Below are 26,542 nucleotides of genomic sequence, written 5' to 3'. Positions count from 1 at the left end.
GGCCCCTAACAATGCTAAGGATAAAAATGGCACATTTTTGAAATCGTCATAAAATTTTGCAAATTTTTCATCTGAAACATTTTTTGATTGCAAAATTCTTTTACTGACAATAAGTATTTGTTTGAATGCGTGACTTCAAAAACTTGGAATACAAAAATTCAACTTTGGGAACCACTGAAATGTTGGGTATGATCCAATACGAGTTATTTGAGACCATAAGCACCCCTACCCCCTTTTGGTTAGGATTCATTGGCCAAAACAGATGACAACGGAAGTGCTCAATTTTCACAATTTTGGGAACCCCTGGATCGGTTTTGCAATTTGATCTCAAAAATGTAATGGTGGTTTCGGGGTCGGGAAATGGTCCCCTTTCGAAGGAATGTCGCAAAAATTTTATATCTTTTCGATGCCACTCTTTTGCGATTTTGAAACGATAGACCGACGTGGTACCCCTACTACTGTTGCATTGCTTCATTATATGTACTATAATATTATCCTCCTTTAGCCTCACTCTGACGTCACAATCCAAAGTACATGTTTACGCGGTTCTGAATTGATGCATTGAATAAGGAAATAATCGTCCAAAAGAAGCAAAACTTCAAAATTGTGCAATCGATCGTTGTTTTAAAATTCCAGGGATTATGAGTGAAAATTATGAATTTTCCAGATTTGCAAAATTCCCTCACTTTTCCCGCTTTTCCAGATTTTCCACTGAATGGACACCCATAAAGTCACTTGAATGTCATTTGATCTCTCATTTTACTACTAAAAGTCACCATTTTATTCGGCAAAATTATACTATGTATATAGTTAGGTGGGTATTTTTTTTAAATGCCAGTCGGAAAATTTTCAGTCTACACTTCCCATCTTCTCTAAAAAAAAATCCTTCAAGTTTCATCTCGCTACACCAGAAAAAAATAAACACTTTTTTTTCAATCGATCTCACTATCAGTCTAACTACACCCGGAAAAAAACAAGGCTGCCACCGCTGGCGATCTTTTTGAACTTACATTAATCATGTTGACCTTGATCCATATGGACCTAGCTCGACTGTGGCTATGAAAATTAAGATAAAGGTAGGCATCTAACGTAAAAATACGTGAATTCCGAATCGAACATTCATCACCTACTTCAGTAGGTAGCCACTTACCTAGTGATATCAACGAAAAAGACAGTAGTGCTGTATTGCTCTCGTTTGAGAATTTTTTCTAGCGCTTGAAACTCAAAATAATTTCTACCAGACCCATACAAGGTAAGATTTATATATAATATTTAAATTCAAAACCTAATAAATCTCTTTTTTAACCAAACTTCGTCCGCATTCTGCACGCAGATGACCAGTATCATCAATGAAAACACTCTACTGGCCATATTAAAAACCAAACATCACTGCGAGCCCAGCTCGATTCGTGTACTAGATTGGCACACCGATGAAAACATCCTCGAAGCAGGCTCCAACTTCACCACTCGAGCATCTCGATTAACTATTCGCTACCGACTTGAAATAGGAACCCACGAGGAGGACATTTCACCCCTAGAGGAAAACTTCTTCGTCAAAGTGCCAGGCAACGCTCCACTCTACGAATTGGCCAAATCATTGGGCTGGTATATAAACGAGGTCGCCATGTACACCGAAGTATTTCCTCAAATGCGCTGCATCGTCGACAACCAGGATGAATTTTTCGCACTCAAATGTCACTACTCCGATGATGACCTGTCACTGGTGCTCGAAGACTTATCACAATCCGGATACAGATGCGCTGATCGAGTTCAACAACTCAACATCGAGCATTGCTTCTACGTCCTACGAAGTTTAGCTAAATTCCACGCATTATCCGTCAAATTGGAAACAACCGTCGGTCTAGCCGAATGTGTGAAACGCAAACCAATATTCCAGTCCGAAGGTGTATCCGAATCGAACATGGCTTTTATGAAGTCCCAGGTTCCGGTATTTATCGATAGTCTGCCGCAGAATCTCAAAGATCGATATCCGAATATGTTGGCGTATTTCGAGAACTTCTCGTGTGTGGAAGTTATGAACAAAATCGCCAATCGATCGACGTCCAGCAACTTCAACGTTTTATGCCACGGTGATTTTTGGACCAATAATATCATGTTCAAGTACGACAAATACGGTACCATAGAAGATGTCAAATTAATCGATTTTCAACTCACCAGTTGGTCGAATCCGGCCAAAGATTTGATTTATTTCACCATCACCAGCGTCAAGTTCGAAGTGTACGTGAAATATTTCCCTCTTATGCTGAGAATCTATCTGGATACGTTGAACAGAGTACTCAGTCAGTTGAACTGTACAAATTAACAAATGGAAAGTCTTCTCGAGGATTTGCATAGGCGTGCTACCCATAGGTCGATCGGATCCGGCCATCCAAGCAAACGAAGATGATGAGACTGAGAGTGTAACGAATGGCACAGCCAAGACGGATAAGAAGAAGCAATTTTTAGACATTTTGGCCAACTGGTTCGAACATCTTGCTAAAAAAGGTACGAATATGAAGTGAAGTAACATTTTGAAACCAATCTTACAATCAATTCCAAACTGATTTTAAGCATGGGAAATTTTTTGAAAATTACCCACCACCATGGTATTGGCATCTAGCAGCATTCTTTTCTAATTTTTAAAATCTAATTTTTAAAAAGGTATCTCCTCGACCCCCCCCCACACACACACACACACACACAAATTAACAAAATAAATTTTTTTTCAAAAACAAAAAATAGTAGGTAGTTTTTTTAAAAAACAAAAAAATATTAGTTTTTTCAAAAACAAAAAAATAGTAGTTTTTTTCAAAATTCAAAACCAAAAAAATTGTAATTTTTTTCAAAAACAACAAAATTGTATTTTTTTCAAAAACAATTTTTTCAAAAACAATTTTTTCAAAAACAAAAAAATTGTTAATTTTTTCAAAAACAAAAAAATTGTAATTTTTTTTTTACTACCTTTTTGACTAAACTTACTACTTTTTCACTGATTTCCCTAACTCTTAGATACCCTGTATTTTGAAAAAAAAACCGACACTGAAGTTTATTTGCACGGTTTTTAAACCACTTTTTAGAAAATCTGAAATTTCCAAAATATACCCGAAAGCTTCAGAGCAACCTGAAACCACCTCCAATCGACTCAGCATATTAAAAACGGGGTACTGAGTAAATTTCATTTCAACAACTTAATTGAGTGAAATGTTGTGGGAATTTCAATTTCCAAAAATCTGCTATATAGTACAGTCATTTTAGCAAAATTTTTAGTCGAACCTCGAAAAAATTGGGGGCAAGCTGAATTTCACATTATTTGTTCAGATTGGTCTCTAAAACAACCCATCAAAAGTTGCACCCCACAACTTGACTGCTACCCCCGCAAGAGGTCATTAACCTTTTCAGATACAGGTTTTTCGGCTGTATCGCCAAAATGAAGGGTCAGAGAGGAAAAATGTTCGAACAAAAATTGTTCTACGCTAAATTTCCTATCAGCATGACCAGTCCAGCTTTTCCCAAAATGGCGATTTCACCCTTACTGAGGAGGGGGTAAAGTTGTCAATTTTCTGAAAATTGTTTTAAAAAATAAAAATCGACATTTTAAAACGTGAACTCGATTCACGGTAGACTCGAAAATATTTTGACCAAAGTTGCACACTGCAACTTGTCTGCAACCCCCGCAAAAGGTCATTAACCTTTGTCAATCTACGTTTTTTGGCTATATCGCCGAAATGAAGGGTCGGAGGGAAAAAAGTGATTGCACTAAAATTATTCTACGTCAAATTTCCTATAAGGATGGCCAGTTCAGTTGAAATTTATTTTTTGATTTTTGGTGAATTTTTGAAAATCAAATTTAGGCCAAAAATGAGAAAAAAATCAAAATTTTACCAAATTGTGCTATAAAGCTGAAATTTGGGACATACCTTATTTTCGACCTGCCAAATCGATTGGGAACATTTTCAAACCGTTTTGAGCAGTTCTGGCGCCTCCAGTAGATTTTTGAAACTTGAAATTTCCACAAAATTTCATTTAAAACGGTTAGAAAGCTAAAATTTATTCTGTAAACTAATTTCAATACGCTAGGGAGTCGACTGTAAGTACATTTCAAGTCGTTTCGGAGCATCCAGCAACTTTTTGGAAATTACTGGAGCTCCCAGCAGATATTTCAATGCTCGAAATTTCCATAAAAATTTACCAAACAGAGTTGGAAATCCAAAATTAACTGTGTACTCCAATTTCAATACGCTATGAAGTCGACTGCAGGTTGGTTCAAGTCATTTTGGAGTCTCAAGTATCCTTTTGAAAATAACTAGAGCCTCCAACAAGAAACTTAAAATTTTATTAAAGGCAGTTGGAAAGCAAAAATTCACTCTAAATATAAACTAATTTCAGTATGCTATGAAGTTGACTACCGATAGATTTCAAGACGTTTTGAAGCCTCCAGCGACTTTTTGGAAATTACCGGAGCCTCCGGCAGATATTTCAATGCTTGAAATTTCCATAAAATTTCACCAAACAGAGACGCCTTATTTTTGACATTATTCTGAGGTGGATCGCAGGCAGTTTCAATCCGTTTTAGAGTCTACAACAGATTTTTAGAAACTTATGTTTTTCAAAAAATTCCACAAAATCTTTTCCTTTTTATGAGATTTTGCAGAAATTACACGTTTAAAAAATTTACTGGAAGCTCCCGTAATTTATAAAAACTCGCTGAAGGCTCCAAAACGACTTGAAATGTACCTACAGTCGACTCCCTAGCGTATTGAAATTAGTTTACAGAATAAATTTTAACTTTCTAACTGTTTTTAATGCAATTTTGTGGAAATTTCTAGTTTCAAAAATCTACTGGAGGCTCCAAGAATTTTCAAAAAGTCGCTGGTGGCCACAAAATGACTCAGACCCACCAGAAGTTGACTTAATAGCGTGTTTAAATTAGATTGCAGCGTGAATTTTTACATTCTAACTTCATTTCATGAAATTTTGTGGAAATTTCAAGTTTCAAAAATCTACTGGAGGCTCCAGAACTGCTCAAAACGGTTTGAAAATGTTCCCAATCGATTTGGCAGGTCGAAAATAAGGTATGTCCCAAATTTCAGCTTTATAGCACAATTTGGTAAAATTTTGATTTTTTTCTCATTTTTGGCCTGAATTTGATTTTCAAAAATTCACCAAAAATCGAAAAATAAATTTCAACTGAACTGGCCATCCTTATAGGAAATTTGACGTAGAATAATTTTAGTGCAATCACTTTTTTCCCTCCGACCCTTCATTTCGGCGATATAGCCAAAAAACGTAGATTGACAAAGGTTAATGACCTTTTGCGGGGGTTGCAGACAAGTTGCAGTGTGCAACTTTGGTCAAAATATTTTCGAGTCTACTGTGAATCGAGTTCACGTTTTAAAATGCCGATTTTCATTTTTTTAAACAATTTTCATAAAATTGACAACTTTACCCCCTCCTCAGTAAGGGTGAAATCGCCATTTTGGGAAAAGCTGGACTGGTCATGCTGATAGCAAATTTAGCGTAGAACAATTTTTGTTTGAACATTTTTCCTCTCTGACCCTTCATTTTGGCGATACAGCCGAAAAACCTGTATCGGCAAAGGTTAATGACCTCTTGCGGGGGTAGCAGTCAAGTTGTGGGGTGCAACTTTTGATTGGTTGTTTTAGGGACCAATCTGAACAAATAATGAGAAATTCAGCTTGCCCCCAATTTTTTCGAGGTTCGACTAAAAATTTTGCTAAAATGACTGTACTAATAGGGTGTTCCATCACCACTCAAAATGGTTCGAAACCGTTTCCAATCGATTTGGAGGGTCGAAAACAAGGCTACGCCAAATTTCAGCTTTCTTAGTCTACTTGGTAAAATTTAGATTTTTATCCATTTTTGACTCCAGTTTGATTTTTCAAAAAATCAGTAAGTTTGTGAGCTCAAAAATTTGATTTACTGTTTCCAAATTCGTGTTCGGAAAATCAGATCACCTCGATTCAAACTTGATGGAGAATTATTTCAGCTAATTATCAAATTCCGTGATTTTAGAATTTTTTTTTTTTGATTTTCCATTGAAAATACAAGGACACAGGTGTAGAAAGAAGTGACTTACGCAACTTTTCTCATAAGGATTATAAAATGACATATGTATGTACTTGTTCTCATACTAGAGTTCATATTCTGTCATTTTTGGAAGAAAATTTGTACTCACCTGAAACAAAGAAAAATTGAGGTGGATTAGTTACTCATAAAATTATTGATCAATCAACAGATATAAGATGAAATAATAATGGTCGAAGTCCAAAGTAAAAATTCTGACGATCTTGACCTTTAACGAAGAGCCAGAAATGAATACATTATTCGCAAATAAAGTATGTATTATAAAAATAGTAAAATTGACTGTGAAAATCTCTCAAAAATATCAAAAATTGACAGACCATCATCAAAAAAGAGCCAAAATTTAAGAAAATGTCTCATTTGAGTAAAATTTGCAAAGACAGCTTAAGAATGAATTCAGAAAGCTCTCCATTCGACCATCCCCCCAACCCCCTCTCCCCAACCCACACGAAAATTTTAGAAAAAGTTGATACTGGAAGAACATTTGTAAAATAAGTATTTTTAAATTTCAATCAAAATTATTTTAAAAAACAATACAAATGAGCGCATTAATGAACTTTTTAAAAAAAAATTTTCACTACCTTTCTGACTAAACTCACTACTTTTTCACTACTTCCACTGCCCATTTTTAAAATCACTACTGTTTTTACTACTTTCACTACCTTCTTTAGGTGCTTGTTAAATACCCTGACCACCTTTGCTACCCAAGTACCTAATCATTAGTCAAATAAGTACCTTGATCATTCGTTTGTATTTTTCAAAATTCAAAATTCATCGTTTATCCATCAAAATAAAATTATCTTTCATGAAAAAAAAAATATTTTGTGATTATTTCATGATGAAATACTCCATAATTTGAACTAAAATCACAATCACATAGTAATACGTACCTCGTCCTTACACTATTTGATAAAACTGAAAAACTTCAAAATACTTATAAGCTTATATATTTTTTTTTCAGGTACTTTGCGAATTGATGACAGAAATTTCCTTTAATTTTTACTCTATTTTTGTAATTCATGTTTTTAATGAATTAGGTAATTTTTAAAGAACATGTTTAAGAATTTTCAATACTTTATTACATTATTACATTCATCATGATCTCAATGTTGAAACAGTAAAAAACATGAATAAAATCAGAATCAAACTTGTGAAAGTCATTTTAAGATTCAAAAAACAAAACGAAAAAATTTGAATATTTTTTTTTTTTTGCAAAAAAATTTTTATAAAAATGTGCATGCCTCTGAACATTTCCAAAAAGCCTCACGTAAAATTGTATCACAGCTCACAAAATAAAAATTTTAAAAAGAAGTAAAAATAGAAATTCAGCAATGCACATTTTTCACTCAAACTTGACTCTACTTCTGATTTCTGACGTTATGGTAACGAACTACCAAACAAACACGTAAACCCAAGAACGTTTTCAGAAACTTCCCTATCACGTTACGTGCATGAAGTTTTGCATAATTGTATAGTGAAGGTGCAATTTTTTCGCACTCACTCGTATAATCGAATTATAACGTGTTGGTCATATTATAATGATGAAACCAACGTAAAACGTACTCATACAAAATCAACAGGAGTAAGTAACAATATAATTAGGCAGTGATGGAAAAACATTAAATTCCCCCAAAAAAATGTCGAATCGTTGATCTTATAAGAAAAGCACCATTGAAAAAGTAATCGAGAAGTTAGGAGGGATCTACAAAATTTTTTTGAGTGTGCAAAAATCCTTATTCTTCACAGGTAAGTACATAAGTAATTATAAAATTTTTGGGCACTAACCCCCCCTCCCCTAAAAAAAATCAATCACATGGTATTGTACCTATCTAACGGAATTTTTTCGTCAATTTTGTCACTACCTTTTTTCAAGCAAATTTTCAAAAGCTCTCCACTCGACCCCCCCCCCTCCCTAAACAAAATTAACGAAGTCGAATTTTTTACAGAAAATTTTTCAAAAAAAGCTGCAATCAAAATTACACCTCACACATTTCGATAACGTTACCAATTCCAATGCTTTTTCACCCCCCCCACTTTTTCTTAAAACTTTTACAGAAATTACTTCTTTCTCGTCACTTTAACAATCCATTTTTCAAAATACATATAAAGTAAGAAAACCCAACTTCAGAAAAATAATTTTAAATTTAAAAAATCCAATTTCTCCAAAAATTTTGTATTTCTGTGAACAAATTCCTCCAAATGATTCCATTTTCAACAAAAAAAAAAAAAAAAAAAAAAACACTCTCTCGACCTTCCAACCTAGATTAATTCCATTGTATGGAGCCCCCAGCAGAGTTAAAATGAATCGAGAAAACTGGGAATAAATTCACTTTTTTTTCTTTCTGAAAATTTCCTATCCTATGCAAGAATTCTTGTAAATAGACCCCTTTTGAAGAAAAATTCGTCCTCTCCCCCTCCCCTACAATGTCAGTCTCCTTGTGGAGCTCCTCGAAGATGACAAATAGCATGGATGGGAAAAATAGGTAATTTGGTCTTGTGCTCGAATTTCGAAACTAACCTGTGAAAATTGTTCCTTATGGTCCAAAATCCTTGTGATAAAATTTTCAGATCGCCAAATCACCTCTAACTCCTCAAAAAGGGGTAAAATTGCAATTTCAGTTAAAAAATTTCTCAATTGGACAGTCGTCTAACGAATTTTTTCAAACCTGTGGGAATGTTGGACACTGATAAGGGTTATTCGAGGAATTTTTTTGAAATTTTTTCAAGCATATCTTGTGGGCAAAAAGCGTATATTTAGCTTTTAAATGGCACTTTCAGTAAGTTTTTTCAGAGATGCAATTATGAAAAAAAATCTATATTATGTATCTCACCTAGATGTACAAAATATGTATTTTAAAGAATTTTTTACATAGGTGAAAGACCTTCAAAAATGTAAAAAACTGCATTATTTCGCGATTTTTGTCAACTAGATTGGCCAATTTTGGCTGAAAATTTTTTTCTCTCGCAATGTATGAGAAGAGAGACGTTCAACTACACCATCAACCCGAATTTACACAGAATTCGTTACATTTTTTCTATGTTTAATAATTTTTACTAAATTAATTGAATTTCATGATTTTGGAAACCCCCGAACCCCCTTCCAGATCACCCAAGTGGCCAAAATTCATGTCGAGACTGATATCAATTCGAAAGACAATCTTTATCGCAATTTCATAGAAATTAAAAATCTTAAATTTTTTTAAATCTACGATGAGTGCATTTTATCAAATTGAAAAAAAAACTGACCTTGACAATAATACGAGTGAAAAAAACCAAATATTTTCAATTTCACAAAAATCTAATACATACAATTGTCTTATTAAATTTTTGATCTGGATCATTGAGCAGAAAGGGGGAGGGGCTCCTTGGCACAAATTTTTTCACAAAAATCAACGATTTCAAGGAGTCGGAGCCAAAAAAAGTCTCAACAATTTTTTTACAAGCAGGTATTGAACAAAAACTGCTCTAATACTACCCCTTCAACCCACTCAACCGGCTGGAAAACGTCTCAACTAACATCGTGGAAGTTTCCAATGCAAAAATATCGCAAAACCACGTGAAATTCGTTTCTAATTCCAAGAATGGAAAATGGAAATCAATTCGCCATCCTTCTGCACAAACACACTCCTCTTTCAAACCACCACTCACTAGGCCAACTGCCAAAACGAAATACGTAGCGGAAGTCCAAGGTCGACGATAAGAATGTTTGTGTAGGTCAATGTCTCCATTTCGAGCTACTCGTACAAATTACTAGCAACGCAATTCCTGCGTAATCTCGACGTACACAGGCAGGCAGGCACTTAAAAAGTTATCGACCTGCGATGCCATATACCTATTTGCACCGTAGCACATAAAACTATATATAAAAAGACGACAAGAAGACCTCTCCCATTCACACTTCTTATTCTTCCTCGTAAGTCGTAACGTTAATTTGTGTAAAATCGTTTAAAAAGTTGTTTTTTCTGTCTTCGTCTTCGAAGTAAATTCTTAAATAGCGGATTTTTCAATTCGAGACGATAATCGCTGGACACGTACAGCTGTTGCTGAGGGTATTATTGGCTCGTTACGTAATTCTTGGAAGATACCGTTGCCGAATAATTCGCGAATACGACCTCGACCTTTACAATAAGCGAGGTAAGCTGATATTTATTATACGTATAAATCTATGGTTAATGCAATTTTTTTAATCAACGCTGCGATTAGATAAACGAACGCAAAGTGCATTTCGATTGATCAAAATTTCCTCGCTAACTATGTATTTTCATTAAAGCACAAAAATATTCAGTCACCAATCCATCACACAAGTAGTGTGGTTTTAAAAATTCAAAGTGATAGGGCGTGTACTTTGGAATTTAATGACAAGAGAATCAATTAATTACCTATTCAATTTTTAATTATCGGATTATTGTGCGAAAATAACTAAAAATTTACGAAGATACTATTGTAAGGTAATCAGTGTTTCATAAATTGTATTACTAATCAAATTCACTATTTTTTCAATATTTCGATTTCATTCGAATTTTAAAATCTGCTCAAAAAAATTACACTCAACGGATTTAGCTAGAATTTTCTAGAATCACAAAACGTATTTATTTTGATTTTTTTTTCTTTTTTTGAGATTTGAATAACGTTAACTGAAGCTTGAGGGGCTCGAATTGAAAAATCAAGTCGAAATTCGTACGTATATCACAACCTATGAAAATCTAGCAAACCATAGGTGACGTGGATTTTGATAATTTTCTTGAAATTTGGCAAATTAGTGAGCGGTTTAGGGAGCTTCAAAACACTTTGGGCAAATTCAGCACAAAAATGATTACGCAGGCGTCATCAAGTCACGAGTTCAAAAAATTCATATCTACATTATAAAAGAGTTCGTGCTACGCCCATTAAACCAGAGTTGGCGGGAAATGGCTGGCAAAATAGGGCACAGGCGAATTTCACACAACCTCCTGCAATTTTGAGTGAAAATGAACTGCTGTAGAATTATTCAAAAGTGACATTGCGACCTATCAAAATGGGTTAAAATTTCGTGAAAAATCCAAATATTTGGACGAAAATATTTTTGAGAACTTTTGGAGGGGTTTGAACTCAAAATTTGGTCACTATTTTCGGGATTTCTGAATAAGTATCATGCCACATATCAAGTATTCTTTCAAAAAAAAAAAATGTGGACCACTTTTGAAGAATATTGAGCTCAAAACTGGGTCACAATTTTCGGGGGTTTCGGAAAAAGTGTCATATAGTGGGGGGGAGCATAAAGATCACTTGTACCCCCGTGCCGATCCTCCGGGACAACTTTTTTCTTAAAGAGGGAGTCTTAAGGAACATTTCTAGCCCCTGTCCTCAAAAAAAAGTGGCCCTACGTACAAAATGGTGGCCATTTTGATTGACAGGTCAGTCGAAATCGCAGATTTTGCGTTCCAACATAGGACTATCATACAAATTTTGAAACCGCACAAAGGTAGATCGAAAGAGCAGGAAAAAATTAATCACCTGTCAAAACTTCAAGTGCCAAAGTGCCTTTTTCGATTTTTGGTGAATTTTAAAAAATCAAATTTTGCCCAAAATGTGAGAAAAAATCAACATTTTACCAAATTGACCTAGAAAGCTGAAATTTGAGATATAGCCTATTTTCAACCTGCCAAATCGATTGGCAACTGTTTCAAAACGTTTTGAGCAGTTCTGGAGCCTCCAGCAGATTTTTTAAACTCGAAATTCCCACAAAATTTCATCAAATCGAGTTGGAAAGCCGAAAATAATTCTGCAAACTTATTTCAATACGCTATGAAGTCGACTGCGGGTGAATTTTAAGTTGTTTTGGAGCCTCCAGCAATTTTTCGAAAATTACTGGAGCCTCCAGTAGATTTTTGAAACTTGAAATTTCACCAAAATTTCATCAAATGGGATTAGCTAGCCGAAATTTACTCTGCAAATTAATTTTAATACAATAATATGAAGTCGACTGCATGGTGGTTTCAAGCTACTTTTTGGAAATTTCAATTCTTCTAAAAACGCCATGGAACTTTTCAAAAAGTCACTGGAGGCTCCAAAATTACTTGAACTCACCTTAAGTCATCTACAGAGGGTGTTAAAATTGGAGTGCATAGTTAATTTCAGCTTTTCATCTCCATTTTGATGAAATTTGGTGAAATTTCAAGTTTTCAAAATTTACCGGAGGCTCCAGTAATTTTTAGAAAATCGCTGGAGGCTCCAAAACGACTTGAAATTTACCTGCAGTCGACTTCACAGAGTATTAAAATTAATTTGCAGAATTAATTTTGGCTTTTCAACTACATTTGATGAAATTTTGTGAAAATTTTGATTTTCAAAAATCTGCTGGAGGCTCCAGAACTGCTCAAAACGGTTCGAAACCATTTCCAATCGATTTGGCAGGTTGAAAATAGGGCATATTCCAAATTTAAGATTTCTAGGTCAATTAAGTAAAATTTTGATTTTTTTTCTCATTTTTGGCTTGAATTTGATTTTCAAAAATTCACCAAAAATTAAAAAATGCACTTTAGCACTTGAAATTTTGGGTGGTGATGAATTTTTGCACGCTCTTTCGATCTAGCTTTGTCCAGTTCAGAAAATTTCGTCCTGGAAAGCAAAATCTGTGAGTTAGCTGACCTGAATTTTTCGCTAAATTTTAACCCATTTAGATAACCTGCAAGGTCACTTTTGAAAATTCTACATTAGTTCATTCTTGCTTGAAATCGGAGCGGATGACTTTGAAATTGTTTCTGTGGGCATTTTTGATTTTCTGACGAAATTTCAACCCATTTTGATAGGTTGCTTGATACTTTTTCAGAAATCTCAGAAATTCCAAAAATCGTTACCCAATTTTATGATCAAAATTCTTCAAAAACCATTTTTGTCGAGATATTTGAATTTATCTCGAAATTTTAACCCATTTCGATAGGTTGCAAGGTCACTTTTGAAAATTCTACATTACCTAGTTCATTCTTGCTTGAAATCGGAGGGGATGACTTTAAAATTACTTCTGTGAATATTTCTGATTTTCTGACGAAATTTCAACCCATTTTGATAGGTTGCATGACACTTTTACAGAAATCTCAGAAATCCTAGAAATCATTACCCAATCTTGGGCTCAAAATTCGTCAAAAATATTCAAAAAACATTTTCGTCGAAATATTTGAATTCATCTCGAAATTTTAACCCATTTTGATAGGTTGCAAGGTCACTTTTAAAAATTCCACATTAGTTCAAGTTTTTCACAAACTTTGAATCAATATGAGCGTAGAACAAATTCTTTTATGCTACGAATACGATTTTTTTTTGCTCGAGACTGCTAATTTGAAAATTGAAGGGTTTCAGGCTCCACCCACGATGCAAAAATCCAAGATGCGTCTTTTTCTGACATTTTAGACATATTTCTTCAAGTTCAAAAATTCATTTGAATTTTTTGAGCACCAAAAATTGCAGCCAAATTTTGAAATGTGGACTACAAAATATGAATTAAACTGATTAAAATTCAAAAATAATTAGAGGAGAAGGTACAATTATTATGGACCCCCATGGTTTAGGATACAACCACTAGCGCTACGGTCATGCTGGGTACTAAAAATTATACTAGTAGTGTAGTCATCGATGATCCATGTACTTATTTCGGATCCATGCAAACTTGGGTGTCTCTCATCAGCAATTGTTTTTTTTTGCGCATTATTTTCTTGCCAATGGAAAATTTTACAAGTTTTTCATTCGGTAATTCATCAACTTCAAATAAAGTTTGGAAAAAAAATTATTAGCGAAGTAAGTAGCTTACAATGTGTACTTTCAAAATGTACTTTCATAGTTGCCTGTACTTCAACTGATTTTCATAATTTTTTTTATTTTTCATAAACTGAGCCGATTTTTTGCATGGGTATAAATATATGGACCCCTAAATTTTTTTTCATCTAATTTTGATTCAATGGTTTTTAGAATACCGAGAAAAGTGTTATTAATAAAGAAGACAAGTCCAAAGCATCGAAAAACATCTTTATAAATAAATTTTTGTTCAATTTTCTGAAATTTTTATTCATTTTTTGAGGGGGGGGGGTCCATATTTGTACCCGAGTCCATATTTGTACCATTTTATGTGACTTTTCTAAATTTCAAATTTCTCCGCGAGTTTTCAACAAAAAAAATAAATTTTTTTACACAATATACTAGAGTCTTTGGCCTTTCGAATGGTATACTCGAAAAAAATTTTGATAATTTTTTCTACCCTTTAAACTTTAAAGCCAAAAGGCTAGAGGGGGTCCATATTTGTACCTTCTCCTCTACCCAATTGGGCATATTTTTGTATAATTATGTGAATTTCTAATCGACAGGAAAAAGGTAATCAATACAAATCTTCATTTTTTTTCTGCCCACAGATGAACATCATCAACGACTCGATCGTATCAAAACTCCTACCATTCGTCGATGCACAAAACGAGGGCACCTCATCAATCCGCTTACTAGGTTGGACCTTGGACGAAAACCTTTTCAAATCCGGAGACATCTACACCAGTCAATTATGCCGTCTATGGCTAACCTACGAACACCAGGGAGCTCGCTCGAGTCGTTCGTTTTTCGTCAAAATCCCAATAAATTCGCCGGCTTTCGAAATCTTCAAAACGATGGGAAGCTACGACGAGGAGATCATCGTGTACACGAAGATCCTCCCAGCAATATACCAATTTGAAAAGGAGCACTTCACACCACGTTTGTACTATTCCGACGAGCAGAACAAAACGCTCGTTTTGGAAGATTTATCCCAATCCGGCTTCAAATGTATTGCAAGAAGAGACCAATTGGATTTCGAGCACTGTTACCACGCTCTGCGAAGTCTAGCTAAGCTGCACGGTTTATCCGCCGTCGTAGGCAACAAGAACCCTGAAATTTTACATTGGATGAAATACCAACCGGAGAAAAGCGGAGATCCGGAGTTTCATAAATCAGTCATGGATAGAATCCCTATGTACATAGATAGTCTATCCGAAGATATCAAACAAAAGTACCCAGATCAAGTGCTCGCTTTGAGAAATCTCTCGTGGAGTGACGTGGTCGAAGACTATCTGCGTACAGGACCTCATAATTTCTGCGTTTTCGGACACGGTGATTTCTGGACCAATAATATAATGTTTAAATACAACGACACGAGTAACGCTATCGTACAAAACGTGAGGCTGATCGATTTCCAATTCGGTCACTGGGGTAATCCAGCCGTGGATATTATTCACTTCGCCATAACCAGTATGCGATTCGAAGTGTACCAAGAATATTTCAACGAACTGCTCCGAGTCTATGTTGATACTTTGAACGAAATTCTCGTCAAGTACGATTGCCCGACTTATTCGATGGAGCTTCTGCTTCGAGATATCGCAGAGAGATACAGATACGCTTGTTTGGTGTTCACTTGCATTTTACCAGTCAATTTGGCAGTTTCGGATGAGCGAGGAAATGTCGAAAAAGGCGACAGTAGCGAGCAGCAAGCGCCAGACGATGCTTGGACAAAAGCGTTGAAACGGTCGTACAAGGAGCAGCTTTATATCGACGTTTCGACAAAATGGCTTTTACATTTCATTGACAGAGGTACGTTCACTAAAGTTGATTTCAAATATAATACTCGCGAAACGAAAGGTGCAACGAAATATACCTACTTACATACAAGAGAAATATACACTCACCCAGTTTTTTTTGAATGCATAAAAATACCACTCTCTATTTATTTGTGCACTTACCTGAAACAAAAAAAGATCAAAATACAATATTAATCAGAACATTGATTCATAATCGCACCAGTATAACACATAAAAATTCAGGGATAAATGCAAAATGTCAATTTTCATTTTCTCGCCACCCAGGGGGGAGGGGGTTGAAAATATATCAAAAATTGCAAATCTCCATCCACATTCCTTGAGGGGGGGGGGAGGGGAAACACACCAAAAATTTGTGATCTATGATGCCATCCCCTCTCTTCAGCCAGATGAAGGAACAAGAGAGACACCTAATTTGAATTTATGTACTCGTATCTGAGAAAATACTTGATTTAAAAATTTGTATTGAGAATACATAAAAAGTTTCAAATCTTTTCTCCCCTCCTGCTTCATAGAACAGAAATTTCAGTTTGATTTCAGCTAAATTTTGGCACCCCTCGCTTTCTAGGACAATGAAGAAACCAAAAGTAACACCAAATACCAAATGTGAATTTATTTCTCTTCGGAACCATTCATATTCAATTTGAAAATTGTGAAGTGGCAACACAAAAAAATGTAGATTGATTTCCTCTATAGTAAGATGAAAGAAGCAAAATCTTCAGATCCACCTCCCTTCTTTCCCTCCCAAGTGGAGATGAAAAGACCAAACATTACCAATACAACTAACCTTACCTAGGAATATGAAATGACTGCTGAAATTGATTGTTCGATTTTTCGTGAATTTTTGAAAATTCAAATTTGACCTAAGTATTTCTCATGAAAAAAAAATCAAAATTCTATCAAATTAACATAAAAGGCTGAAATTTAGTTTGCTTCCCATTTTTGACTTTCCTAATCAACTGGTGATGATTTCGAACTGGTCTGGAGCCTCCAGCGGATTTTTGCATTTTTCAATTTTGGGTCATATATGTCCTTCGATTTCGCTCAAATTTTTCTTACAATATCTACCCACCCAGAAAGTAAGAAAGCCGCAATCAGTTTGGTCCCAGCCCCTCAGGGGGCGGGTGGGGGGCTTCCATTATTTTCACATTGTCTTGAGGTTCTCAACTTCAGCAGCCCACTCCTCCAAAACTATGATACTTTGATCAAAACTGATTTCACAGTTCGAAAGAACATTCAATTTTGAACTTTTTAAGTATTTTGAAATTTTCAAAAGTTGAAAGTTGAACTTTCAATTTGAAAGTTCAAATTTCAAAATGGCGCTGTAAGTGGGAGCTACCATTTAAAATTTTGAAAAAATTCCCATAGATGTACATTTTGATACTTTTTTGAAATATTTAGGTTTCGAGATGGGACTCTTGACGGAGGGGGAGCACCCCCACCCCCAATTTTGGGTGAAATTTTCGAAAGAAAATCTGGAGCATGTGATATATCGAATTGTATGTTTTTGGCGACGCTGAACACGAATATAGCCATCGTTTTTTAAATCGACCTCACCTATGGCCCCCAGAATCTCCCCCAATAGGTAAAAGTCCAAAAGAATTGTTGGGGCCGTGGATGAGGTCCAATCAAAAATCTGACGTCATATTCGTGTTCAGCGTCACCAAAAACATATTATTCCATGTGTCGCACGAACAAAACACTTTTTTGAACTTTCACCCCCTTTTGGGAGGTTTTGGGGGCCGTGGATGGAGTCCTATCAAAAATATAACTTCATATTCGTGTTTAGCGTTGCCGAAAACATACAATTCGATATATCACATGCCCCAGATTCTCTTTCGAAAATTTCACCCAAAATTGGGGGTGGGGGTGCTCCCCTTCCGTCAAGAGTCTCATCTCGAAACCTAAATATTTCAAAAAAGTATCAAAATGTACATCTATGGAAATTTTTTCAAAATTTTAAATGGTAGCTCCCACTTACAGCGCCATTTTGATATTTGAACTTTCAAATTGAAAGTTCAACTTTCAACTTTTGAAAATTTCAAAATACTTGAAAAGTTCAAAATTCAATGCCCTTTCGAACTGTGAAATCAGTTTTGATCAAAGTATCATAGTTTTGGAGGAATGGGCTGCTGAAGTTGAGTACCTCGAGACAAAGTGAAAATAATGGAAGCCCCCCCACCCGTCCCCTGAGGGGGCTGGGACCAAACTGATTGCGGCTTTCTTACTTACTGGGTGGGTAGATAATGTAAAAAAAAATTGAGCGAAATCGAAAGACATTACTTTCAAAATCGCCTTTTTTTGGTCGAGTTGACATGGAATGACCCTTTTCGAAAAAAAAAAAAAAAAAAAAAAACGTTGTAAGTACCTATGGGAAAAAATGAAATTCACTAATTTTGTAACCCTTTCGATCGATTTAGGTACATATTTTCAAAATTATTTTGCGCCGGCTCAAACCCACAATTTTTTCAAAATACCTAAGTTTTTTAAAAAATGATAAATTTATCGTTCGCGAACACGAAAAAGAATAAAGCTGGAATTTGGATTTGGTTTGTATCCTATTTTCTACCACCCGAACCAATTGATAACGGTTTCAAATTGTTTTACTTTTTTCATATTAGCTGAGAACTGATTAAGATTCATATTTTCCATTTTGTAGATCGACAAAAGGCCACGAAATTTCAGATTTTTTCATTTTCGTGTAATCACTAGAGAGTTTCGGATTTGAACTGGAACAAAAATATTTTAAAATACAATTTGCTCAATGTCAATGTTGTTATTTTTGAGAATGAGAAAATTCGCTGACGGCTTTACAAACAGTTCAAAACCATCCAGAGCAACCAGAGTTGGCTCGGAATGTCTAAAATGGGGTAAAAATCAAATTTTGGTCTTTAACAGCAATTTGATCAAAGGTTTATTTTTTCATAAGAAATACCCAAAATTTAAATTTTTAAAAATTTATCAAAAATTGAGAAAATTTATTTCAATGCTGGAAATTTTTGCTTTCTGTGTATTTTGAAGTCCTTTTTCGCTTCTTCTGTATTGGGTTCAAAAATGTTGAGCTGTGGTGATAGTAACTCCCTTGTTAGAGAGATAAAAAACAAAAAATTCTTTCTACATCCATCACTCCCCATTCACGTGGATATACGTAACAACAAAAAAAAGTCGTAGCAGTCTGCCGCTACGTAAGAGCCAAATTTTTGTATGTATCAGAAACTTTGAAGGCTTTTCAAACACAATTGAGATGATTGTCAATTGAAAACATTCAAATTAAATGGTGGCACAATGAGTGTTTTAAGACATTATGTATTTACAGCTTCACTGCAATGCTTTTTTCCTGTATGGGTCTTTCTTCCCAAGAAGTAAAGTGTTCTTTTAGCATGTTCGCGGGAAGACAAAATTGAAAAACCTGTAAAATAGCAAAAAAATTTACGTTTTTGACTCTGGACGAGGGTCCAATAGGGTTAATAGGGTTGGAAGGTTGAAACCTGCAAAAAGCACTTCGCGTACATCAACCCAATGTACTGTGAAAATTTGGACCCTCTAGGTCAATTTGGAGGGGCTGTATATAGGTTTGAAAATACGCAAAAATCCACTGTTTTGACCGTGGAGAGAGGTCAAATGGGGTTGGAAGGTTGAATCCTGCAAAAAGCACTCAAAGGGCACCCTCTCATTGTATGTTGAAAATTTGGACCCCTAGGTCAATTTTAGGGGTGAGGGGGTCAAAAATAGGGGTCAAATGTGGTTTTTTCTACCTTACATGGGGTGAGGATGACCTAGAAAGCTGAAATTTGGATATGTTGATCACAATGGCGATATTCACCAATGGTATGAATTTGGGCCATTTTCATCAATTTGGGGCAAAATTATGCTTCTCCAAAAAAATGACCTTTCTGTAATTTTCAACTTTGACCCTCCAAACTGCAGGGGTCAATTTTAACTCCCAAGAGAACCCATTCCCCAAGTTTGACTTTATTTGATCAATTAGAACAGGCTCCAGGTCATAAAACGTGAAAATCACCATTGGACTGAAACTTATAAATAAATAAAATGACTGGCCTACAGCAAATAGCCCATTTTTTACAAAAATTTGGCTAAAAACACACAAAAAAACAGAACCTATTTTACAATTCATTTTAGAAAAGGAAAGAACCATATTTTTTGAGAATTTTTGAAAAATAACGAGACCTTTGGGTAATTCTTGAGAAAAATAATATTTTTGCTGCAAAGTAAAAATTCTCGTAAAAAAAAGCAAAACTTTGGCAATTTTAGCAAAAAGTAGGACTATTTTTCCGCAAAAGTCAGACTATTGGACAATTTTTGGGAATTTGGAAAAATGTGAATGAAACTTTTTACTATTTCTATAGCAAAAAAAATGTCACTTTCCAGCCATTTTTGTCGAAAAAACGAGAATTGGACAGTTTATGGAATAAACAGAAAATTTTTGTTATTTTCTGTCAAAAAACGATAATCTTGGCATTTTTTTTTATTGAATAATTTTTAGCAGTTTCGTACACTTTTATAATTTCTGTACAAGTAACAATGCCAAGACCTGTTCACACTGTGTCAAATCCAATGTTAATTCTTTGATCAAATTTACGATTTTCCACCACAATATAGACATTTTATGACCGAGGTGACCTTTTCTACTTCAAGACTAAAAAATTTGTGTTTTTTTTTCAAGGTTTCCTCCACACCGTTCAAAAGGAACCAGAAGGTGAAAAATGAAGATGAAGAATTGTGAAATGCACACTCGCCAGGAGCTGTATTTTTTTTACCAATAAATCCCACCGTAATTGATAAATCATCTTCATTTTCATTACAACCATTACTGTCCACAATAATGAAATAAATGATATAAAAATTGAAATAACATTCGTTAGGCGTCGTAATTTTTCAACTATTGAGAGTGGAAAGTAAATCGCTCATCAGTCGACCTTATACTACAATGGTCAAATTCATTATGATGTGAAAATTTTCAAACAACAAAGTACGTTATTACACTACGTTGACGTATTTCAGGCAAAATTTGTTAAATAGTTAACTACCTCGCTATACCTTACCTACTAACCCATCAACATCAACCCATAAAAGTATATGGGAATTCGCATGATTGTATCGAGTGCAAAAATGGCGTGCAATAAATTCGCATATTTTTGGAAAATCATGTCGAGTGTGCCATCAAATGATGTTTTGAGACGGTTTAGTACGTATATTCGAGTCGTTTTATCTATAGAATACTCGTAGTTGAATTTTTTGCGAAAAGTGTTCAGCTGAGATCAAAGTAAGTAAGCCTATCAACTAAGTGTTTACGTATAGTCGTAAAAGGCATTGCATTTTTTTACTTTCTAAATCATCAGTCGTTCTCAATTGAAAATCAAACATTCAAAAAATTTCACCAGAACTTTAACAATAACAAACTGGTACAATTTTTCAAACGTAGTCAAAAGCAACTAAGGTGGGATATCTCATCGAATGAAAGTGAAGCATGTGTTTCCAAAACGCAATAAGTCCAAAAAAATATTGATAAGAATTTCATGGTACTTAGTACAATTTGGAAACGTAGAAATGGCCCAAATTGGCTGATTTTTGGGCACAACATATCAAAAAATCAGCCATTTTGGGCTGCAACTTTATGCTAGATGGCCTTGCAACCTCAGAATCTTCGAAAATGGACTTGGTGCGTTTTGGAAACACATGCTTCAAGTGATTTCTTTTTGGTTGAATCACTCTTAATCGAATTAAGCTCAGACAATTGAAAATTAGCCTAAAATTCTTCCTCACTTAATGTTCAACTAATCATCGCGTGTAACATTTATAGAAACGCATCAAAATGAACGTCGTCAACGAAGACGTCGTCTTGAAAATACTGACCTCAAAAAACGCCAACGCAGCATCCAAAATAACCTTACTAAAATGGCACATAAAAGGCAACATCATAAAAGCCGGAAACAACCACATGAGCGAAGTGTACAGATTGACCATAGATTACCTGAAAAATTGTCAACCTCAAACCAGAATTCTATTCGTCAAAGTTCCTTCAAACTCTCCGATGTACGAGGCAGGTTCCAAATGGGATGTTTTCACCAAAGAACTCGTCATGTACACGGAGATCCTTCCTCAAATATACGCTTTCGAAGACGATTACTTCACCGCCAGATATTACCACGTTGATGAAAAGCACACGTTGTTTTTAAAAGACCTTAGTCAGACCGGATACAAGACTGGAAACCGTACACAGCAATTAGATTTTCAACACTGTGCTTACGCTTTGAGATGTCTAGCAAAGTTCCACGGTTTATCGGTGCATTTAGAGAAGACCAAAGGTTTACCCGAGGTTATTCTCAAAGATCTTTTTTACAATTTTCACAACGACGATGAAGATACGAGGAAACAAATTTTCGCCGGACTGACGCAATTTTACGATTTCCTCGACCCTGCGATCCGGTCCAAATACGCCGACAAGATAGAATTCTTCAAGACCATAGAATGGACCGAGGTGGTCGCCGATATCGTTCCAGAGAACAGCTCGTTCAACGTGTTGAATCACGGCGATTATTGGACTAATAACGTTATGTTCAAGTACGATAAATTTGGTATCATTAAGAAAGCCAAAATGCTCGACTTCCAACTATGTCGTTGGTCCAATCCGGCTAACGATTTGATATACTTCACGATCACCAGTATGCGATACGAAACATACGAACAGTATTTCGATTTATTGTGCTCCATTTATCTGGAGACTCTGAATAACATATTAGCTAAATTCGATTATCCCACGTACGAAATGGAAGACTTGAAGAAGGATATTGAGAGTAGATTTGCGTTCTGCTTTGTTGTAATTAGCTGTATTTTACCTATCATGGTAAGTGACCCAGATATTCCGGTAAATATAAACGAGGTTTTCAAAAATAACGAATCCGACGCAACTGCTCTGCATGAGACGCTAAAGCACAAAGAGTATTTGAAGATAGCTACCAAATGGTTCGAACATTTTGCTAAAAAAGGTACGTACACGTACGTTGTAAATAGTCAACTCTCACGACGAAGAATTGAATTTCCTAAATATTGTAAATAACTGAATAAAATTCGCAGATATGTCCAAGTTCGAAACGAAACCAATAGAATCACTGAGTGGAAATGCACACCAACATACTGTACACGGAAATCAACCTAGAAATAAATTTCATGAAAATGAGGATACATAAATGAAGTAAACTGGGGCAAGTATATGTAGGTAAGTCAGAATATCCACCATACTATCAAGTTTTTATCCCTTCATTTACGCTCCCCTCGTCCTAAGATCACCTCACCACCTCATTTTATATCACTCTCAACTACAAAGATACTTAGAGAGGGACAAAAGGGAATCGAAGAAGGACCCCAAAATACACAACTTGCTACAATTTCAAATGCTCAAATCCATTATTCGGTTTTTGGTGAATTTTTGAAAATTCAAATTTGGCCTAACAAGGGAACCTCTTGAGGTGTCACACTCCGATTTAAACGGGACTGCGATTTTTGGAATGAGTATAATCTATAACCCCCAAAACCAAATTTTCAGCTGCCCAAGTTCATTTTTCGATTTTTGGCGAATTTTTGAAAATTCAAAATTGACTGTTTTTGGCGATTTATGCTTTTTTTTAAAAGTACGTTACTTGATCAATAAAAATGGTCAAAATAAATCCCAAAACTAATATTAATTACCCAAATCCAAATTTCCCCATTTCCAGCCATTCTGAAGCCTCCAGCGCGATTTTTCAATTTCTCTAGAATTTTGAATTTGCTCCAGAAGGAGTGAATATGAAGTTGGACAGCTAAAAATCGAGTTGTATATTACACTCAAACTGTTTAAAGGGTTTATCCACATTTGAGCCGATTTTGAGAGTGACACCTCAAAAGTGGCTTTCTTTTTGACCAGCTTTTTTCAAAATTAAAAAATCAAAAGTTTCCCGTTTGTGTGGAAATTTTCGAAATTCACGCGAATCGCTGTATTTTGTCCAAAACTAACCCCCCAAATCCAAATTTTACAATTTCCAGCCATTCTGGAGCCTCCAGTGCGATTTTTCAATTTCTCCAGAATTTTGAATTTGCTCCAGAAGGCGTGAATATGAAGTTGGACAGCTAAAAATCGGGTTTTATATTACACTCGACCTGTTTAACGAGTTTATCCACATTTGAGCCGATTTTGAGATTGACACCTCAAGAGTGGTTTTTTGAGGTGTCACTCTCGCTCCAAAACGGCTGGAAATGGTGGAATTTGCGCTCCGGTTTAGTTCTTGAAGAAATACAGCGATTTTCAAAAATTTCCTCACAAACGGTTGTCTTTTGATTTTTTATTTTTGAAAAAAGCTGGTCAAAAAACCACTCTTGAGGTGTCACTTCCAAAATCGGCTCAAATGTAGATAAACTCGTTAAACAGATCGAGTATAACACACAACTCGATTTTTAGCTGCCCAACTTCATATTCACGCCTTCTGGAGCAAATTCAAAACTCTGGAGAAATTGAAAAATCGCGCTGGGGGCTCTACAATGGCTGGAAATGGTGAAATTTGGATTTGGGTAATTAATATTAGTTTTGGGACTTATTTTGACCATTTTCATTGATCAAGTACGTACTTTTTAAAAAAAGGCATAAATCGTCAAAAACAGTCAATTTTGAATTTTCAAACATTCGCCAAAAATCGAAAAATGAACTTGGGCAGCTGAAAATTTGGTTTTGGGGGCTTTACACTATGCTCTTTCCAAAAATCGCGGTCCCGTTCAAATCGAAGTGTGACACCTCAAGAGGTTCCCTTGTAAGTATTTCTCATGAAAAAAAAAATCAAAATTCTATATCGAATTAACATAACAGCCCGAAATTCAATTTGTATCCCATTAAATTATAGAACTTCCTAGTCGACTGGTGATGATTTCGAACGAATCTGGAGCCTCCTGCAGGAGATCAAAGAGCGAAAAATTCAATATCTGTCTCTCCCCTCGCCCTCCCTAAAAGGGTCGTACTCAATTTTTATCAAAAAAAAAGTAACTTTAGTAATCAGAAAAACTCGAAAAATAAACAAAAAAGTGAAAAAACAAGAGTAAACCATTTTTACGTAGACAAAAATGATCAGAAAAAAAGCACAGAAAAAATCAAATTGAAATGTTTCTGGTTTATAATTTTGAACAGTTAGACTACCTATTTTACAATCGTTTGGCAAAAAAAAACCAGAATTCTTGCAATTGATTTCATTTCTGGCAAAAAGCGAGATTAATAGAGAATTTTTGAAAAAAGTGAAGTTTTTTGGAATTGTTTGTAAAAAAACAACATTTCTGGTCGTTTTACTGAGAAACAATTTTTGGAAAAATGCGACACTTTGGAATTTTTTGCGAAAAAAAACACTTTTTGTCATTTTTGAAAAAGCAAGACTTCTACAATTTTTGCAAAAGTAAGAATTTTTCGACTGTTTCTAGCAAAACAATGTTATACCTTCCAGCAATCTTTGTCGAAAAACCGAGACTTGGACAATTTGCGAAATAAAGAAAAACTTACCTATGGCTAAGTATTATCTGCAAAAAAAACAAAAAACCAAACGATCATCTTTGGCCATTTTTCTAAAAACAAAAATTTTGGCCAATTTGTTAAAAAACAGAAATTTATGAAGATTTTTGGCAAAAAGAAATACTTTGACAGTTTTAGAAAAAAACCAGACTTCTTTGGTAATTATTGGTAAAAAAATTGGTTTTTCGCAATTTTTTTTGTGGAAAAACTGAAACTTTTTACAGCTTTTTTGGAAAAAAGTCATTTATGTCCAGCCTTGTTCCATAATGATTTTCCCTGACTTTTCCTGGTTTTCCAGACTCCTCAAAAATGAATTACATATGTGATTGGGAGAGAATGGGGGGGGGAGTTTTTTTCGAACGTCATGAGCGCCAAATATCGTTACTTAATACGTCTACAATTGTGCCCTTTTTTTTTCGAACACCACTGTGTGCTCAACTCAAGTTCATATGAAGCTGTAACTCTGTGAAAAAAATCTCAAAATTTATCATATTTCATTAATTGGGTATTTGAATAATTCAAAAACATAGACTTTTGAGTAAGAAATACGCGCTAAAAGTTCCAAAATTCTCTGATTTTTCCAGACCCACCAAATCCCCTGACTTTTCCCGGTTTTCTAGGAAAATGTACACCCTACCCCCTCTCACCAACGTAAAAAATGACACCTTTCGAAATTTTTGTGTTTTGGAGAGCTGAATATTTTTCAACACAAGTTTTGAAAAATTCTGAATAATTTTCAGTAGGTATAATTTCATAATTTGTACGAGTGGGTAATATTTTCAAAGACTGTCAATACTGGGTCAAATGCAACGTTAATGCTTTGATCAATTTATGATTTTGCACGACAATTTAAACATTTTATGACCGAGGTGACCGTTTCTTCTGCCTCAAGAGTAAAAAAATTGTGTTTTTTTTTTTCAAGGTTTCCTCAACACTGGACAAAAGGAACCAGAAAGTGAAAAATAAATACGAAGAATTTGTGAAATGCACACACGCCAGGAGCAGTATTTTTTCTAGACCAATAAATCCCAGCATAAATAATAAATTATCCATTATTGACCACAATGTTGAAATACATGATATAAAAATTGACATAACATTGCGATGTATGTTGATCAAGTATTTTATCAGTACAAGAACGTATAAGTAGGTGAGCTTGCGTTACACCTCGAGACGCAACAAACCATTACAGTCAGAACTTAGGATCAAAAGCTCGCACAAATCATTTTAGCCAAACATTAGCAATAATAGTAAGTATATTTTCATGGAAAAGAACGAAATAAAAAACAAACTTCAAAAGCGGACGTTTTATCGC

The 26,542-nt window shown here is 35.0% G+C and overlaps 3 protein-coding genes across 6 annotated transcripts; all 3 read left to right on the top strand.

The window, feature by feature from the left end:
- The first annotated feature begins 1,093 nt into the window (after positions 1–1,093).
- On the top strand, positions 1,094–7,453 carry LOC135848856 (uncharacterized). The gene is made up of 3 exons (XM_065368924.1): positions 1,094–1,252; positions 1,334–2,505; positions 7,064–7,453. Exon 2 carries the CDS (start codon positions 1,334–1,336, stop codon positions 2,321–2,323), a length of 990 nt encoding a protein of 329 aa, XP_065224996.1. The 5' UTR covers positions 1,094–1,252; the 3' UTR covers positions 2,324–2,505; positions 7,064–7,453.
- Positions 7,454–9,425: 1,972 nt separating this feature from the next.
- LOC135848852 (uncharacterized) lies at positions 9,426–20,561 on the top strand. Of its 4 annotated transcripts, none has more exons than XM_065368918.1 (3): positions 9,426–10,236; positions 14,481–15,681; positions 20,371–20,561. In XM_065368918.1, the coding sequence occupies exons 2-3, from the start codon at positions 14,481–14,483 to the stop codon at positions 20,412–20,414; spliced, it is 1,245 nt and encodes a 414-aa protein (XP_065224990.1). In that variant the 5' UTR covers positions 9,426–10,236; the 3' UTR covers positions 20,415–20,561. The 4 variants fall into 4 exon arrangements, with proteins under 4 accessions (XP_065224990.1, XP_065224992.1, XP_065224991.1 ...); XM_065368920.1 differs by lacking the exon at positions 9,426–10,236 and adding an exon at positions 10,371–10,545; XM_065368919.1 differs by lacking the exon at positions 9,426–10,236 and adding an exon at positions 10,371–10,550.
- A 276-nt stretch (positions 20,562–20,837) lies between these two features.
- LOC135848853 (uncharacterized) lies at positions 20,838–26,324 on the top strand. Its single transcript, XM_065368921.1, has 4 exons — positions 20,838–20,970; positions 21,508–22,693; positions 22,782–22,923; positions 26,150–26,324. Exons 2-3 carry the CDS (start codon positions 21,520–21,522, stop codon positions 22,892–22,894), a joined length of 1,287 nt encoding a protein of 428 aa, XP_065224993.1. The 5' UTR covers positions 20,838–20,970; positions 21,508–21,519; the 3' UTR covers positions 22,895–22,923; positions 26,150–26,324.
- Positions 26,325–26,542: the final 218 nt, after the last annotated feature.

This window comes from Planococcus citri, chromosome 5 (assembly GCF_950023065.1).
Source record: "Planococcus citri chromosome 5, ihPlaCitr1.1, whole genome shotgun sequence".
Lineage (NCBI taxonomy): Eukaryota > Metazoa > Arthropoda > Insecta > Hemiptera > Pseudococcidae > Planococcus > Planococcus citri.
This window is presented reverse-complemented; position numbering and strand designations above follow the sequence as displayed.